This window comes from Entelurus aequoreus, linkage group LG27 (assembly GCF_033978785.1).
Source record: "Entelurus aequoreus isolate RoL-2023_Sb linkage group LG27, RoL_Eaeq_v1.1, whole genome shotgun sequence".
Classification (NCBI taxonomy): Eukaryota; Metazoa; Chordata; class Actinopteri; order Syngnathiformes; family Syngnathidae; genus Entelurus; species Entelurus aequoreus.
Window position 1 is genome coordinate 14,448,033 of NC_084757.1, and position 18,877 is coordinate 14,466,909.

General features: G+C 41.5%; 1 protein-coding gene, 1 long non-coding RNA gene and 1 pseudogene across 6 annotated transcripts in view; 1 reads left to right on the forward strand and 2 right to left on the reverse strand.

Annotated features, from left to right (window-relative positions):
- Nucleotides 1-18,877, forward strand: part of LOC133644651 (capping protein, Arp2/3 and myosin-I linker protein 3-like) — a 99,793-nt gene that overhangs the window by 68,706 nt on the left and 12,210 nt on the right. For 2 of the 3 annotated variants that reach the window (XM_062039328.1, XM_062039326.1), the window contains exons 30-36: nt 3,158-3,224; nt 6,631-6,818; nt 6,945-6,983; nt 7,070-7,149; nt 7,395-7,562; nt 17,734-17,896; nt 18,015-18,642. In XM_062039328.1, the coding sequence (XP_061895312.1) occupies nt 3,158-3,224; nt 6,631-6,818; nt 6,945-6,983; nt 7,070-7,149; nt 7,395-7,562; nt 17,734-17,896; nt 18,015-18,642 (1,333 nt within the window). The remainder of the gene's footprint in view (nt 1-3,157; nt 3,225-6,630; nt 6,819-6,944; nt 6,984-7,069; nt 7,150-7,394; nt 7,563-17,733; nt 17,897-18,014; nt 18,643-18,877) is intronic. The other variant, XM_062039327.1, reaches the window with a different exon arrangement.
- LOC133644657 (uncharacterized) overlaps nt 1-18,877 on the reverse strand; it is a 164,782-nt gene that overhangs the window by 28,850 nt on the left and 117,055 nt on the right. The gene's annotated exons all lie outside the window — the stretch shown is intronic.
- LOC133644260 (uncharacterized) lies at nt 14,834-15,812 on the reverse strand (annotated as a pseudogene).

Sequence of the window (18,877 nt, forward strand, 5' to 3'; positions counted from 1 at the left end):
TATCTTTTGGTCTAAAATTGTTTGATTTATTTACATCTAAAATTGTCTGGCGGTCGCCTCGCACTGCACAAAGGATTCTGGGAGATGTAGTTTTTTTTCAGACCCGGCCAAAGTTAAAGCGCCAGAAAAAAACTACACACCAAGTTTTTGTTTGATACGGTCAGGCGTCACGGCAATAATGCGGTATCTACAGTACTGTTACGTCCCTATACCATACCATACCAACTTTATTTATAAAGCCCTTTAAAAACAAGCACAGTTGAAAAACAAAGGGCTGTACACCACAAAGAAATAGAGGCAAAGGACAGACTAAAAAATAACATTTAAAACAGAAATAAAAATACACATTGAAAAAGCAAATATAAATTACCCTGAGAACAGTTTGTTAGATAAAAAACAGTTTAAAAGTTAAAAACAGTTAAAAAAAGTTAAAAGCTAAAAACAGTTTAAAGTCTCATGCTGGGTTAAAAGCCAGTGAATAAAAATGGGTTTTAAGAAGGGTCTTAAAAATAGCCAAAGAAGGGGCCTGTCTCACATGGAGAGGGAGATCATTCCAGAGTTTGGTTTCAAATGATATTATTATATATCATTTTCTGTTAAACTAACACATTAAACGTAAAAAACATTTCACGCCTCTCCCACTATGCACTGCGACTATAAATAGTATCATTTGTCTATAAAATTGTTTTAAGTACACCTCTGCACAACATTGTATTCTTAACATCAAAAAACAAAAAAATATATATACATGAAGGTACAACAAATAATACCTTTATTACCATTGTTTTTTAGTCTGAAAATATTTAAAGTGCGTCAATTTGCCTGAAATTTTAAATATATACAGTACATGCCAAACGTTTGGACACAACTTCTCATTTCAATGTGTTTTCTTTATTTTCATGACTATTTACATTGTAGATTGTAACTGAAGGCATCACAACTATGACACCTGTGAAGTAAAAACCATTTCAGGTGACTACCTCTTGAAGCTCATTGAGAGAATGCCAAGAGTGTGCAAAACAGTAATCAGAGCAAAGGGTGGCTATTTTGAAGAAACAAGAATAAAAAACATGTTTTCAGAGTTATTTCACCTTTTTTTGTTAAGTACATAACTCCACATGTGTTCATTCATAGTTGTGATGCCTTCAGTGACAATGTACAATGTAAATCAGGGGTCCCCAAACTACGGACCAGCGTCCAAACTCAGGCCCGCGGGAAGTCCCAAGTATAAAAAAAAATATATTTTTTAATTTTAATTTAAAATTTTTTTTTTTTTTGCTGTTTTTTCTTATCCACTTTGTACCGCTTGCTACTCACAGTGTCTCCTAGTCGCTCAGGCAAATCATATAGTCTAAAAATGCATTTTCTCATCGATAACGTGACATCATCGCAAGCGCAGAAAGTGCGCTCTATATATTTATAATATACACTACTGTTCAAAAGTTTGGGGTCACCCAAACAATTTTGTGGAATAGCCTTCATTTCTAAGAACAAGAATAGACTGTCGAGTTTCAGATGAAAGTTCTCTTTTTCTGGCCATTTTGAGCGTTTAATTGACCCCACAAATGTGATGCTCCAGAAACTCAATCTGCTCAAAGGAAGGTCAGTTTTGTAGCTTCTGTAACGAGCTAAACTGTTTTCAGATGTGTGAACATGATTGCACAAGGGTTTTCTAATCATCAATTAGCCTTCTGAGCCAATGAGCAAACACATGGTACCATTAGAACACTGGAGTGATAGTTGCTGGAAATGGGCCTCTATACACCTATGTAGATATTGCACCAAAAACCAGACATTTGCAGCGAGAATAGTCATTTACCACATTAGCAATGTATAGAGTGTATTTCTTTAAAGTTAAGACTAGTTTAAAGTTATCTTCATTGAAAAGTACAGTGCTTTTCCTTCAAAAATAAGGACATTTCAATGTGACCCCAAACTTTTGAACGGTAGTGTATATATATATATATATATATATATATATATATATATATATATATATATATATATATATATATATATATATATATACATATAAATATATATACACAGCCCGGCCCCCAGCCAAATTGTTTTAACCCAATGCGGCCCCCGAGTCAAAAAGTTGGGGGACCCCTGATGTAAATAGTCAAGAAAATAAAGAAAACACATTGAATGAGAAGGTGTGTCCAAACTTTTGGCCTCTACTGTATATTCTTATTTAAATAATAAACATTTTTTTAATTGACTTAAGCCATTTGATACAAAAAATAATAATGAAATAAACTTGATTAATACATTCAAATTGATCGGCAACATTACCTCAGGAGCACAATACACTTTAACCTACAAAACAAAAACGAATAAAACAATTTGTGCTGATTTTTTTTTTTAAATGAGGAAGTCAGGATTAATGGAAACAATGAGCATGTTTTTGTAGTGCACAGCATTTCGAAGCAGGGTTTAAAGTATGATACTGATAAAGCATGTTCCCCCGGGGTCTCACGTGCTGACCCCGCTATTTCAGAAAGTTTTTGCACACGTACACTACCGTTCAAAAGTTTGGGGTCACATTGAAATGTCCTTATTTTTGAAGGAAAAGCACTGTACTTTTCAATGAAGATAACTTTAAACTAGTCTTAACTTTAAAGAAATACACTCTATACATTGCTAATGTGGTAAATGACTATTCTAGCTGCAAATGTCTGGTTTTTGGTGTAATATCTACATAGGTGTATAGAGGCCCATTTCCAGCAACTATCACTCCAGTGTTCTAATGGTACAATGTGTTTGCTCATTGGCTCAGAAGGCTAATTGATGATTAGAAAACCCTTGTGCAATCATGTTCACACATCTGAAAACAGTTTAGCTCGTTACAGAAGCTACAAAACTGACCTTCCTTTGAGCAGATTGACTTTCTGGAGCATCACATTTGTGGGGTCAATTAAACGCTCAAAATGGCCAGAAAAAGAGAACTTTCATCTGAAACTCGATAGTCTATTCTTGTTCTTAGAAATGAAGGCTATTCCACAAACTTTTGAACGGTAGTGTATGCTGTAGTTTTCCATATCAAAAAGTAATTAGCATTTGATATCTTCTTTGCTTTCCGTGTTCTATCATCTCCAACGTTTGCACAGAGCACACGGCTCAAGTGGCTTTCAGTATATTCCTTCTCTTCCAGGACACAATAGCCATTAAGAAGCGCAGCTCGAGAACAAGACGGATACGCCCCGTCTCCACCAGGCTGAGTGAGTACCGCCATCCATCCTCCGCTGCCTCCTCTTTCCCGTCAGAGCGCCGACCCCCTGCTGTGACAGTAATTGCTCCATTAGCGAACTTTTTCTAAAGAGTCTTTTTCCCCCCCCTCCCTCTTTCCTGTCTTTCCATTTGAAAAGTGACTTAATGGTTGGTGTGGTCGGACTCGGAATGGGCATTTGAAGAAATGTCCTTGATTGATGGTCGGGGAAGTGTGCTGGTCAATGACGGATCGATCGCAGTGAAATTAACTCATCTGCCTTCTGGAACGGAAGCAACTCCGAGTTAAACGTGTTCACATTTAAATGCAACTGCGACAATGAAAAGTCACTGCTTACTATATTGCCAAAAGTATTTGGCCACCTGCCTTGACTCACATATGAACTTGAAGTGCCATCCCATTCCTAACCCATAGGGTTCAATATGATGTTGGTCCACCTTTTGCAGCTATTACAGCTTCAACTCCTCTGGGAAGGCTGTCCACAAGGTTGCGGATTGTGTTTATAGGAATTTTCCACCGTTCTTCCAAAAGCGCATTGGTGAGGCCACACACCGATGTTGGTGGAGAAGGCCTGGCTCTCAGTCTCCGTTCTAATTCATCCCAAAGGTGTTCGATCGGGTTCAGGTCAGGACTCTGTGCAGGCCAGTCAAGTTCATCCACACCAGACTCTGTCATCCATGTCTTTATGGACCTTGCTTTGTGCACTGGTGCACAGTCACGTTGGAATAGGAAGGGGCCCGCTCCAAACTGTTCCCACAAAGTTGGGAGCGTGGAAATGTCCAAAATGTTTTGGTATCCTGGAGCATTCAAAGTTCCTTCCACTGGAACTAAGGGGCCAAGCCCAACTCCTGAAAAACAACCCGACACCATAATTCCTCCTCCACCAAATTTCACACGGCGCGGCCCATTCTTTCCCAAATGTTTGTAGAGACAGTCTCCATGCCTAAGTGCTTGATTTTATACACCTGTGGCCGGGCCAAGTGATTAGGACACCTGATTCTGATCATTTGGATGGGTGGCCAAATACTTTTGGCAATACAGTGAATTTGTTAAGATAGGCAACATTTTTTTAAAAAGTGCAGTTCCCTTTTAACAATCATCCCGTGTGGATTTGTGGTCGACCTGAACAAAAATGTAAATATGTTCCGTTGTATTATTAATTGTGACCCTCGAATTGTGATGGATTGAAATCCATATACCGTATTTTCCGGACTATAAGGCGCACTTAAAATCCTTTTTTGTTGTCAAAACTCGACGGTGCGCCTAATGTACGGAATAATTCTGGTTTTGCTTAACAACCTCTGAGCAATTTTATTTTGGCACACGGTGTAATAAGTGTGACCAGTAGATGGCAGTCAAACATAAGAGATACGTGTAGACTGCAATATGATGGCAATATGACTCAAACAACACCAACATTTTATATGTTCTTTTGAAAATACAGACTATTACACACTACGCTCAAAAATCTATCAAAATGTTTTAGTAGGACTTTGGTCAGCTATGAAGTCGCACCGCTTGATGGATTGTACTGTGCTTCAACAAGTATTATTATGGTGTGTGTATAAGGTAAGACATTATCTGCCGTTTTGTTTCGCATTATGCAAAAGCAACTTTTCTTACCTTCTGGTACCTGCTGATCTGTATTTGGGATCTGCATGAATCCTGAAAAATTGCGCGTGTCAGCCTTTGTAGTGCGTGAAGACACCGTAGTCCAGGGGTGTCCAAAGTGCGGCCCGGGGGCCATTTGCGGCCCGGAGCTAATTATTGTTTACCGGCCCGCCACACATTCTGCAAAAATTGCAAAATTGATAGTATTGCAAAAATTAAAAAAAACATTTAAAAAAAGTGGAATGAGGTGAAATCTAACGAGAAAAAGTTGCAATGTTGACACAAAGCTGCCATGCAGGCTGTTTTTTTTTTTTTTGTCTGTCTTTTTTTTTCTTTTTTTTGCCATTGTTCAAAAAAAAAAATAAAAAAAGACAAAAATTCTATGTTATAATGAATTATTGACCTATTCATGGATCCAATTACTTCAAAAATTTCACTTTAAAATGTTTTATGTGGAAAAAATATTGCATATATTGTGTGGTTGCCATATAACATCAAATTTTTCTTTGACAAAAGAGCATAAAACAAACAAAATAATAGTTCAAACGTAAAATCGACAGATATATCTGAAGTTGATCTCGTAACTTAAGTGTTGAAAGTAAAAAAAAAACTAATAAAAATATATCACTTTAAGAGTGGGGGACCTTTTGGATCCCAAATATATTTAGTGGGATTTTATTTAACTTTTCACTGTGATTACTCAAAAATATTAAAGAATTAAAATCAATGGTGTCCTGCATTATTGATCTTTTAGGGCTCTAATTACTAAATATTTCAGTTTTACTATAAACAACAAAGTTGTCTGACAGAAAAGGCATAAAACCTTTTTTTTTTTTTAACTTTATATCAACCTGAAGTTGATAGAGATTTACTGTAAGCGTTAAATAAAAAATAATAATAATAATTTGACTTATTTTTAACCTTTTAATGACAGACCCTTTATGGTCCCTGGGAGCCCTAAAGGTAAAAAAAAAAAAAAAATCCATATATTTTGTTATGGTTTGAAAATGAAAAATATCAAAATGGCCCCCGCATGCTTTAATTTTTCCGTGTGCGGCCCTCAGTGGAAAAAGTTTGGACACCCCTGCCGTAGTCGATAAGCTTTTTCTTCTCTATCTTCTTGTTATGGGACATTCATCCACCGCTGTTGCCATTTCTAATATAAAGTAGTGTAAAGTTCTTACTTATATCTGTCAGTAAACTCGCCATGAAAGCGCTAAAACATACCGGTGTAGTGAGTTTACATTATTCACCCAAGGAACTTTAGTTATTAGAGAGTTTCCGGTCGGACGTTTTTTCACGGGACACATTTCCGGATGAGGAGATGCTGCTCCGTGATTGATTGAAGTAAAGTCTGAATGCCATTAAAACAGTTAGCTCCATCTTTTGACACTTCTTCCACTCCCGTCCTTGCACGCTACACCGCTGCAACAAAGATGGCGGGGAGAAGTCGCTGTCGAAGGTGAGCCACGTAAATAAACGGCGCATGCGGAAGTGACTGTCAGAAAGCGGCTTGAAGATGATCTGTAAAAATCATCTATGCAACATTTTGAGCAAAGATCCACCATTACATGTTATGTAGACTACAAGGAAGTGATTTACATTTAGAAAAATATATATATATAATATGACTCCTTTGATGCGCCTTATAATCCGGTGCGCCTTATATATGGAAACAGATCAAAAATAGACCATTCATCAGCAGTGCGCCTTATAATCCGATGCGCCCTATGGTAGTCAAATATAGTATTCAGTACATGACATATTCATACCGTCTTGGCCCACAGGCCTCTGTGACGACTCCAGCGCCTCCCCACCCCCTTCCATACCGCCCTACTCCACGCCGCTATCCCGCTCCGCATCCTGGGAGGGTATGTCCCAGCTCCCCACACAGGGTCTGCCTCTCCATCACGTGACACGGGTCCGTCCGAGGCCTCCGCGGAGGCACAAAGGAGGCTACCTGCCCGCCGACGCGGTAAGTGCCGTTCATTCCGGGAAGCCTTTAACTAAGTGTGCACTTTCTACTCCCGAGATTCCTATTTCTTAATGCTCGTGCCTGCTGGCAGTGACGGCCGTCTCGGTTGGGGGGGTATCCATACAGATTAGACGGCTGCAATTAGATTATGTCATCTCACTGGAGGTAGCAATCCATTTCTTTAGAAAAGAAAGACCCTAGAAGTGACTTGTCAAAAACGGAGCATATTCACCGTCTATGTGTGTGTTTAGAATTGCAGTGAAAACGGAGCTATAAGCCCTTTGGATGACGGACTGCCAGATTTCTACACTAAAAGAGTCCTTCCTGATAGGTAAGTACTTCTTATACGGTCCGCCATCAAAGCCCATCGTGCGGTAGAAAAAATGGTTATAAATATCTGAACGCTTAGTCATTTAGTTGAGAAATAATGTCTGGCAAAGGTAACCTATTATGTACAGAGCCGGAGGTGTTGCCAAGCAACAGTCCAGCATCTCCGACATAGGAGACGCTGATAATACACCGAGGTCTCGGACATATTGGATGATTGTGTGACATGCGACCTCTGACCCTCTGCAGTCAGCTGTCCTCTCTGCACACCACACACTCGCTGAGGAGGAAGAAGAGGAGGAACATGCTGGCCATCTTTGGTTTCCGTAGAAACCGCAACCAAACTCTGTCCAACCAGGAGTCAGAGTTCGACTATTATGCTGACGGGAGTCACACCATGGCCACAGCACCCACTGGGTTTGTCTGCTTGCAATCATATTTGATATCTTATTAATAATGAATTAATAATTTCAACATTAGACAGCTGTTGGACATTTTTTGTAATTCCGTTCGGTCTTTTTGTTTCATGTTTCTTTATAATGATATATCCTCCATACAACTTCCTGTCCAGCATATTATGTGTTGTTTTTAATGATAGGTACACTATATTGACAAAAGTATTTGGCCACCTGCCTTGACTCACACATGAACTTGAAGTGCCATCCCATTCCTAACCCATAGGGTTCAATATGATGTCGGTCCACCTTTTGCAGCTATTACAGCTTCAACTCTTCTGGGAAGGCTGTCCACAAGGTTGCGGAGTGTGTTTAGAGGAATTGTTCCACCATTCTTCCAAAAGCGCATTGGTGAGGTCACACACTGAAGGCCTGGCTCTCAGTCTCCGTTCTAATTCATCCCAAAGGTGTTCCATCGGGTTCAGGTCAGGACTCTGTGCAGGCCAGTCAAGTTCATCCACACCAGACTCAGTCATCCATGTCTTTATGGACCTTGCTTTGTGCACTGGTGCACAGTCATGTTGGAAGAGGAAGGGGCCCGCTCCAAACTGTTCCCACAAGGTTGGGAGCATGGAAATGTCCAAAATGTTTCGGTATCCTGGAGCATTCAAAGTTCCTTTCACTGGAACTAAGGGGCCAAGCCCAACTCCCGAAAAACAACCCCACACCATAATTCCTCCAAATTTCACACTTGGCACAATGAAGTCCAAAATGTAGCGTTCTCCTGGCAACGTCCATCAGATTGCCAGATGGAAAAGCGTGATTCATCACTCCAGAGAAGGCGTCTCCACTGCTCTAGAGTCCAGTGGCGACGTGCGAGTCCAGACAGCTACTCGGCCATGGAAACCCAATCCATGAAGATCTCTGCGTACTGTACGTGGGCTAATTGGAAGGTCACATGAAGTTTGGAGCTCTGTAGCAACTGACTGTGCAGAAAGTCTTTGCACTATGCGCTTCAGCATCCGCTGACCCCTCTCTGTCAGTTTACGTGGCCCACCACTTGGTGGCTGAGTTGCTGTTGTTCCCAAACTCTTCCATTTTTTTATAATAAAGCCGACAGTTGACTTTGGAATATTTAGGAGCGAGGAAATTTCACGACTGGATTTGTTGCACAGGTGGCATCCCATGACAGTTCCACGCTGGAAATCACTAAGCTCCTGAGAGCGGCCCATTCTTTCACAAATGGGGCTTTGACCAACCAGAGAGCGTATGGCCAGAAGATCTCCTAAATGATTGGTCAAAAGCCCCTCACACTACAGGGTGCCATGTTTGCTACCAACTTTGAAACTGCGTTGGCTATACTCCGTCTATACACAGCTCTTCCATCTTTGGGCCGCGAGCACCCCCTAGAAGGCGGCCCAAAAATATCTGTTTCTCAGCTGTGGTCCGGAGGAGTACTTAGTTGTAATACACTTTTCCACCACTTGTGGCAATAATGACATCATCAATGGCCTTGTGGCCCTGAGATCGGTAAGTTGTGAGTTCAAACCCCGGCCGAGTCATACCAAAGACTATAAAAAGGGGACCCATTACCTCCCTGCTTGGCACTTAGCATCAAGGGTTGGAATTGGTGGTTAAATCACCAAAAATTATTCCTGAGCGCAACCACCGCTGCTGCTCACTGCTCCCCTCACCTCCCAGGGGGTGAAACAAGGGGATCGGTCAAATGCAGAGGGTAATTTCACCACATAGTGTGTGTGTGACTTTCAGAGGTACTTTAACTTTAACTTAATCAAACATAGAAGTGTTTTAAGCGTAAAAATTATGACTAAAGTAGTGAATCTGAATTTTTATTTGCACTTCCAATTTATTGACAGTATAGTTAAGAAACTTAAATATTATAATTTATTATTAATTTGGTCAGAATTTATGTTTTATTGCGCTGCATAATTGTGTGAATCCCAGAATTCCCGGTTTTCCAAAGCCCTATTTTCACCTCTTCTTGAAAAGTTTTCAAAGTCCACAATTTTTGGACCGTTTTTGACCATTCCACCTTCAAAACATTCCTCTTAGTTGGGACTTTTTTTTTTTTTTTTCGTACAAATTTCCGGTTTTCCCGAAATTCTGATATTCAATTTCAAACTGCTACCACGTCAAAAATGTTTAACTGTTTCGAAAAATTCCACCACCAACCCATTCATACCATCAAGAACAACTGTGGCATTATCTATATTTTCAAAAAAGGTCTGTTTTTTTTCTGAAATTCCAAAATATGTAGGAAATTCCCATTCAAATGAATGGACATATCCATAGTTCTAAAATACCCAAAATTCTCAAAATTTTGCGACATGTTTTTACCCGATTCCACACTTTCAACTATTCACACACACACTACTTTTCCGATATATCGAACGCAAAACGTAAGTAACTTGTTTTTAAAGGAAACAATCACTGGCAATAGATGGAGAATATATTACAATTTGGATGAGAATAATTCAAACTGATATATACTCAACAGGTGAAACATTAATAATAATTAAATGTTTCCATTGTAAACATGCTATAAGGTTGTACCATCTCATATGCATTGACAATGAGATCACTATTTTATTTATTTGAAAAAAAACATTCTGGATCATCATACATACAATATACAAATAATAAATAGAAACAAATATGTATATAAAAATATGAAAAAACTAGAACAATTTGGACAAGATAAAAATGTGATTGCAAAATTGTACTTTGCATCCTGAATTACTTTACAAATCCACAGCAGATCAATTAACCAGAAAAGTGAATCCAAAAGCTGCTTTCCTTTGACTTGGCAATTCTCATTTAAAATGGCTCATGTTGTATATTTGATGGTCGTGTGATGGGTGATGAGCCAAGGAGACGCCAAGAGGAATCGTCGAACAAAAAGCTTTATTTTGTTTCAGCGAGCTTCTGACTAGAGCTGCAGCTCCAGGAGAAGAAGTGCCAAATCTCTTCATTCTGCTGTCTTGTCGGAACATTGTGTTTAAATACCATTTCTTCTAGACCCCCTCTCCTTGTGGGTCAAATCTTGAGTCTGCATACCACTCAGTTTATTTACTTGACTAGCCGACCTAACTCCTGTGATCGATTCGGGTCCGGAGACCTCCGACCCCTATCCTCTGTCCCTTTGTGTGGACCTTCTTCCAGATGTTGCTAAGGTCTTTAATCTTCCTTCTTAACCCTTCCTTGTGGGATTCCCACTATCTTGGGAACTGCCTGCATCACTTCGGTTGGACACGTGCCCTTTGGTCTTAGTAGAAGACTGCTTTTAAAGGATTATGTGACCAAATGCAAACACATGCTACATCCAATCCTATAAGATAATACCTGACAAAATTAACCACACTCACAACTGCGAATCAGTGCTCGTCGTTCTCTTAAAAGAGCCGTTCAAAAGACTTGACTCGTTCGCAAACGCCACATCTGTAGGAGGCAGTAATACAGCTATGTGGTTTTGACATTCAAGACTTACTAAAGCTTGTTGTCCTTCTAGCCAACGGAATTATCCGATAACAAAATGCCATGTTTGTTCTTATCTTCGTTCTGTGTAAAAGTCAAAGGTTGTCGGCTCAGATGCTGCAATCTTGCAAGATCTCTGTGTAAAAAAGGTTATTATTTTACAGCACACTCACATCCTTTTAATAACCAAACCAATTTGTGTCGTCAAATTAATTTTGTGACACAAAATATATTCAACGCCACATTATTATGCATTGGTGGTGGGTCTTGGTTCCTTTGAGGACAGCCATAAATCCCACAAATGATCCCTGACAAATATCTCCCTCATCTTTACAAACACACCAAGCGGCTGATTTTGTTTGACCGTAGTGGAGGAAGCCTGTGGACACAGGTGTAGACGACAGCCGGCGGCTCACATTCTTAATCTGGCGATGCAATTAGAAAGTGACTGTCGAGTTGTCATAGCGTCAAAGTATGACAAAGAACTGCTGGACAACTCTTCTCATCCTGAACAGTTTCACACTGCAAGGTGAAAATGTGTCAAAACATGGGGTGTGACTGACTAAGATCCAAATACCAGACGCTTAACAAAAATTATATTGTCCAATACAGTCTATGATCTTGTCTAACAAAGCTAGTATGTTCGTGAAACGAATGCTTCGCATGATAGCCCGGTCAATGGGAGCATACGTGGGGAAATATATGCCTGTATGTCGATGTGTCATTGAACTGACATGGCAAAATGTATTTTCGACAAATAAAACCTATGTGGATACAGGTTGTGTCAGTGCCTATTTCCTTCTCAATATGCCGATACACTGAGGAAATGGGTTCCAACATTAGCACGGCTGTCATCATGGCAATGTGAAACGTATGGAGACAGCCAAATCACATGATAACATAATTTCTCATTCGTGTTTGCATATTGTGGACAACATGTACCAAGTTATATGGCGATCTGAAACGTTTGAAACAGTAGCCTATAGGCATACTGTAGCTTGGTAAAAATGTTTCCTCTTTAGATCCTGAGGGATCGAAGGTCCGTAATATCATCGCTTAAGTGCAGTGATTTCTCCAGATTCTCTGAACCTTTTGATGATATTATGGACCGTAGATGGTGAAATCCCTAAATTCCTTGCAATATCTGGTTGAGAAATGTTGTTCTTAAACTGTTCGACAATTTGCTCACGCATTTGTTCACAAAGTGGTGACCCTTTTAATGTACACGTTTGTTGTCCTTCTAAACCCATGGCCGGGGAGTTTTTGGACTTGATCGAAGGTTTTAATTTGGCTCAGCATGTGCATGGACACACTCTAGTCTAGACCTTGTACTGTCGTTGTTGGTGATGCTGTGTTTTCCCATCACAGTCCTGTCATGTTCAATTTAAGTTTGGACCCTGACGTAAAACCGCCTGCCGTGCGTCATGGGCGTGTTATTAGGTCTGACACTGCAGCCGCCTTTTCTCCTTTGTTCACAGTGTCCATGCAGAGTATATCACACTCTGCAGACACTGAACAATTAATGTGCTCTTTTATTTCTACATGTTCTGAGGTTCTGGACAGTATAGCGCCCCTCAGAGCAATACGTCCAAAGCCCAAACAGGAGCCTTGGCTCAATGACACCACGCGCACAGCTCGGCGTGAGTGTCGGAGGGCTGAGCGCAAGTGGAAAGGGGATCACTTGGAAGTCTCTTATCAAATTCTAAAAGAAAGCTGTCGGAATTATCAAAGTGTGGTTAAAGCTGAGAAAACAAAATATCTGTCAGACTTAATTTCCAATAGTGTCAGCAAGCCACGTATTAGTTCTGTTCTTAATCCGAATCCAGCCACTTTACTGGAGATGACAAGTGAAACCTGTGAAAAATGTATATCCTTTTTTATTGACAAGGTTGCTTCTATTCGGGCAAATCTATCTCCTTCTCCATTGAGTTTCAATGTAGGCACTCAGTGCTCGGCTGTGTTTTGTCAGTTTGAGCCTGTGTCCATGCCTGAGCTTACAGGAATAGTTGACAAACTAAAACCCTCGTCCTGTACCACAGACCCAGTCCCCCCTCGCTTTTTTAAAGACGTCTGGGACTCTATTATCTTGTCTGTTAGGGACATCACCAACAGCAGCTTGATTTCTGGCAGCGTGCCCTCTTTTTGTAAAGGTGCTGTTGTTGAGCCTTTGATCAAAAAAACAGGTCTTGATCCTACAAGTTTGTCAAATTATCGGCCCATTTCTAAATGACCTTTTGTGCCAAAAAAGTTGGAGAAATGTGTTTTGGCGCAACTGCAGCCTTTTTTAGATGAACATAGCACTTTAGATCCATTTCAGTCTGGATACAAAGCTTTGCACAGTACTGAATCTTTTTAATGACTTGATTTTAATGTCTGATTCTGGCAGCTCTGCCATTTCAGTGCTTTTAGATCTTACAGCTTTGACACAGTCGACCACAGAATTCTTTTAGACCGCTTGAGAGACTGTGTGGGTGTCAGGGGGACTGCATTAGAGTGGTTCAGATCCTACCTGTCAGAGAGGTCCTTCTCTGTCAGGCTGGGGGACGCCACCTCTTCTTTACTGTGGTGTCCCCCAGGGATCTATTCTAGGCCCCATCCTGTTCGCTCTATATCTCCTCCCTCTTGGGGAGATTTTTAAAAGGCATGGAGTGTCTTAGCACTTTTATGCAGACGACTGCCAAATTTATATGCTGATTTCAAAAGGCCACGGCCCCCTGACACCCCTTCTCAACTGTCTATGCGACGTCAAGGCTTGGTTAGCCCAGAATTTTTGAATAATGAATGAGGGAAAAACGGAAATTTTAGTTTTTGGTCGGGCCCTCACTGATTTGGGACCATTGCAAAATGATGTGCGTCCAAAAGTCACCAGCCTTGGCGTCACTATAGACAGTGATTTTAAACTTGACAAACAAGTCAATGGCGTTTTAAAATCGTGTTTTTATCATCTCCGTCTTTTAGCAAAGGTAAAACCGTTTTCATCTTTTAACCTTTTGAACAAGTCGTGCATGCTTTTATTTCAAGTGGCCTGGACTCCTGCAATGCACTTTATGCTGGCATTAGCCAAAAAGCTCTCTCCCGGTTGCATTTAGTCCAGAATGCGACAGCACGACTTTTAACAGGGGCCAGGAATCGCGAGCATATAACCCCAATTCTTGAGACTTTGCACTGGCTCCCTGTTCATTTTAGAATTGATTTTAAAATTTAGCTGTTTGCTTTTAAAGCTTTGCATGGACTGGCACCTCATTATATCTCGGACTTCATCCAAATTTGCACTCCTCAAATTTGCGCGCTTTGAGATCCGAGAGCCAGCTCCAGCTCGTGGTGCCCAAGACCAGACTTAAAACCAGGGGAGACAGGGCCTTCTCTGTGGTCGGCCCTAAACTCTGGAACACTCTGCCCCTCCATATTCCAACTGCTCCCACAGTGGAGTGTTTTAAGTCTCGTCTTAAGACCCACTTTTATTCTCTGGCTTTTCAATCAATCAATCAATGTTTATTTATATAGCCCTAAATCACAAGTGTCTCAAAGGGCTGTACAAGCCACAACGACATCCTCGGTACAGAGCCCACATACGGGCAAGGAAAACTCACCCCAGTGGGACGTCAATGTGAATGACTATGAGAAACCTTGGAGAGGACCGCATATGTGGGTAACCCACCCCCTCTAGGGGAGACCGAAAGCAATGGATGTCGAGTGGGTCTGACATAATATTGTGAAAGTCTAACACATCAGCGAGAGTCCAGTCCATAGTGGGGCAAGCAGGAACCATCCCGAGTGGAGACGGGTCAGCAGCGTAGAGATGTCCCCATCTGATGAACAGGCTAGCGGTCCACCCCGGCAGAGTAGAAAAGAAAAGAAAAGAAACGGCAGATCAACTGGTCTAAACAGGGAGTCTATTTAAAGGCTAGAGTATACAAATGAGTTTTAAGATGAGACTTAAATGCTTCTACTGAGGTAGCATCTCTAACTTTTACCGGGAGGGCATTCCATAATATTGGAGCCCGAATAGAAAACGCTCTATAGCCCGCAGACTTTTTTTGGGCTCTGGGAATCACTAATAAGCCGGAGTTCTTTGAACGCAGATTTCTTGTCGGGACATATGGTACAATACAATCGGCAAGATAGGCAGGAGCTTGACCGTGTAGTATTTTATACGTAAGTAGTAAAACCTTAAAGTCGCATCTTAGGTGCACAGGAAGCCAGTGCAAGTGAGCCAGTATAGGCGTAATATGATCAAACTTTCTTGTTTTTGTCAAAAGTCTAGCAGCCGCATTTTGTACCATCTGTAATCTTTTAATGCTAGACATAGGGAGGCCCGAAAATAAAACGTTACAGTAATCGAGACGAGACGTAACGAACGCATGGATAATGATCTCAACAAAATGGGACGAATTTTAGCGATATTACGGAGATGAAAGAAGGCCGTTTTAGTAACACTTTTAATGTGCGACTCAAACGAGAGAGTTGGGTCGAAGATAATACCCAGATTCTTTACAGAGTCACCTTGTTTAATTGTTTGGTTGTCAAATGTTAAGGTGGTATTTTTAAATAGATGTCGGTGTTGAGCAGGACCGATAATCAGCATTTCCGTTTTCTTAGCGTTGAGTTGCAAAAAGTTAGCGGACATCCATTGTTTAATTTCATTAAGACACGCCTCCAGCTGACTACAGTCCGGCGTGTTGGTCAGCTTTAGGGGCATGTAGAGTTGGGTGTCATCAGCATAACAGTGAAAGCTAACACCGTACTTGCGTATGATGTCACCTAGCGGCAGCATGTAAATACTAAAGAGTGCAGGGCCAAGAACCGAACCCTGGGGAACTCCGCACGTTACCTTAACATAGTCCGAGGTCATATTGTTATGGTAGACACACTGCATCCTGTCAGTAAGATAAGAGTTAAACCAAGACAAGGCTAAGTCTGTCTTCCCAATACGCGTTTTGATACGCTCTAATAAAATATTATGATCAACAGTATCGAAAGCGGCGCTAAGATCAAGACCCAAAACCAGTGAAGTTGGAACGTTGTGTAAATCAATCCAATCCAATCCACTTTATTTATATAGCACATTTAAACAACAAACATGTTTCCAAAGTGCTGCACAACCTGAGTTGTGTGGTCCTCTGTGTTTTTAAATTTTGATTTCTCTTTATTCTTTTAATTGGTTTTACCCTTTAAGATCGTTTTTAATCATATTTATTTTTATATTGTTTTTATTTTAATTTTTTTTTGTTTTTATTCAGTCATTGGTGGAGCTAAGGATAATATTTGAATATTGTTTTTCATGTTGTTGTGCAGCACTTTGGAAACATGTTTGTTGTTTAAATGTGCTATATAAATAAAGTGGATTGGATTGGATTGATTTACACAACGTTCCAACTTCACTGGTTTTGGGGTTTGTAAATCACAGCAGAATTTGGCACATACCTTTAGGGCAGCGGTTCTTAACCTGGGTTCGATCGAACCGTAGGGGTTCGGTGAGTCGGCCTCAGGGGTTGGGCGGAGCCTCCGCCACGGAGGTAACGACACATCCGACTTATCGTGTAAATAAAAACTTCTCCCATACCCCCAATCAATGTTCCCTCTAATTTTCCATCTAATTTGCAGGTTGTTTGATTGATCGATTGAAACTTTTACTAGCAGATTGCAAAGGAAGAGAATTGTCAGGTTTTGTTGGTGACGAACCCCAAGATGCAGAGATGACGATAGGCATTGAGCGGGAAAACATTATTTAATGTCCAAAAATATAAAGAAAAAACACAAACCAGGAACTAGGAACAGGAAACAGGATGCCAGGGAAACAGGAACTGGAAGACGAGGAACAAAAAGACAGCAAGCTACAAACAGCTACAGAATATTGCTTACCGCTACCGCATCCAGCTACGCTGACATCGACAAGTAGAAATGACAATAATCCAGCAGTGACTGGAGGGCAGGGCAGGTATAAAAAGCAGCGGGCTGATTGACACCAGGTGTGGCCAGGTGCCAATCAGCCACAGCTGAGGGGACAGCACTCAGAGAGACAAACAGGAAACTGAACCAAAATAAGAGTGCTGACAGGAAACAAAACAAACACAGAGGAAAAACTAAAACTTAACCAAACTGTCAGGGACAAGCCTGACAAGAATACATTATATGAAACAGTACAGTTTACACAGTACAGTACATATTCCGTACAATTGACCACTAAATGGTAACACCCGAATAAGTTTTTCAACTTGCTTAAGTCGGGGTCCACGTTAATCAATTCATGGTAATGTGTGTAAGGTGTGTAATTTGTTGTGAGTTCATGCACTGTGTTGGTTTTGTTCTTTGAACAAGGTGATGTTCATGCACGGTTCATTTTGTGCACCAGTAAAAAAAACATAACTTTTTCTTGAATTTGAAAAAAAACAACATTTTATTTTTCACTGAAGAAGGGTTCGGTGAATGCGCATATGAAACTGGTGGGGTTTGGTACCTCCAACAAGGTTAAGAACCACTGCTTTAGGGGACCAACAAGTATATGTGTGTAAGATTTGGGCAAGATTGCTTTAAAAACATGGCCGCAGGGGGATGAGCAAGTCATTGATCATATGTCTATCAATGATAAAACTGTATGTATTTCAACTATGCTCGCATAACCCCCGCACGGGGCGCCACAAATGTAATTGAGAATAAGGACAGCCAATGTTTAAGCTGTTGACGTGTTTTATCTTCAGGACCGCCACAGAGAATGTCTACACTCTCCTTCAGCCGCCGTGGTCCGCCACCAAGGCTGGGTCTCCCGTAGAGGTGGCTGACGGGAAAAATACACTCCTTTTGAGTCCTCCGCCGCAATCCGGCGTGGGAGGAAGCAAACACCCCTATTACTCCCCTACTGAGGTACGGTCACCGCAGACCAGCCCACGCTTTGACCTTACCACAATCAACCAAAATAGAAAAAGTAAAGCTGCATGTGGATTTAAAGTAGCAGAACCTGAAACCTGAACCTTTCCTCCAGCGGTCCGAAATGGACGGCGTACCAGAGCAGTCAAAAGAGTCCAACAAGTACTGGGCGGACGACAAGCAGAGGACAAGCGAGGTGCTACAGGCGGAGGACATCTGGATGGACGGCAGGCTGACTGATCCACACGCTGAGAAACCGTCAGAGAGACGGCGCTCGGACGACAGAACTTTGGGAGAGGTGAGAACCGTGGACAGACAGTGGACCGTGGACAGACATACGCAGTGGCAGATCGACAGAAAGATGGAGAGGCAGTGGATGGGCGGCAGACAGATCGACCGATCGTGGTCGGAGGGCAAGCAGCCGGATGTACAACCGGACGCTCACTGGACGGAGAGGAGTGGCTGGAGGACGGACAGACAGATCCAAGCGCTCCATTTCGCTCAAAGGCCGCTGCCGCCGTACCCGTCGGACAGAACGCCTTCGCCAAAGCAGGAAGTCAACACCGGCGTGGACGCACAGGGGGAAAGGCGCTCGAGTCCGGATGCGGAAGGATGGAGGAGCAGTATCGGTGGGCGAACTGCCGCCTGTGGGACAAAACCAGAACCCCCGCCTCAAAGTAGCAAGCCTACCATGTCCAAACTGAGGCCCAGACATCGACTGGAGAGCTCTGACACGCTACCTGGTAGGACGCATGTCTTGTCTTCATGCTAACTCTATCCTATTCCATTTTGACTGTACTTGAATCAGAGGGTATAATGCATATATTGAACTAGAAAATAGTCATTACTTATATAATTCATACTTAAAGGCCTACTGAAACCCACTACTACCCGACCACGCAGTCTGATAGTTTATATATCAATGATGACATCTTAACATTGCAACACATGCCAATACGGCCGGGTTAGATTAGTAAA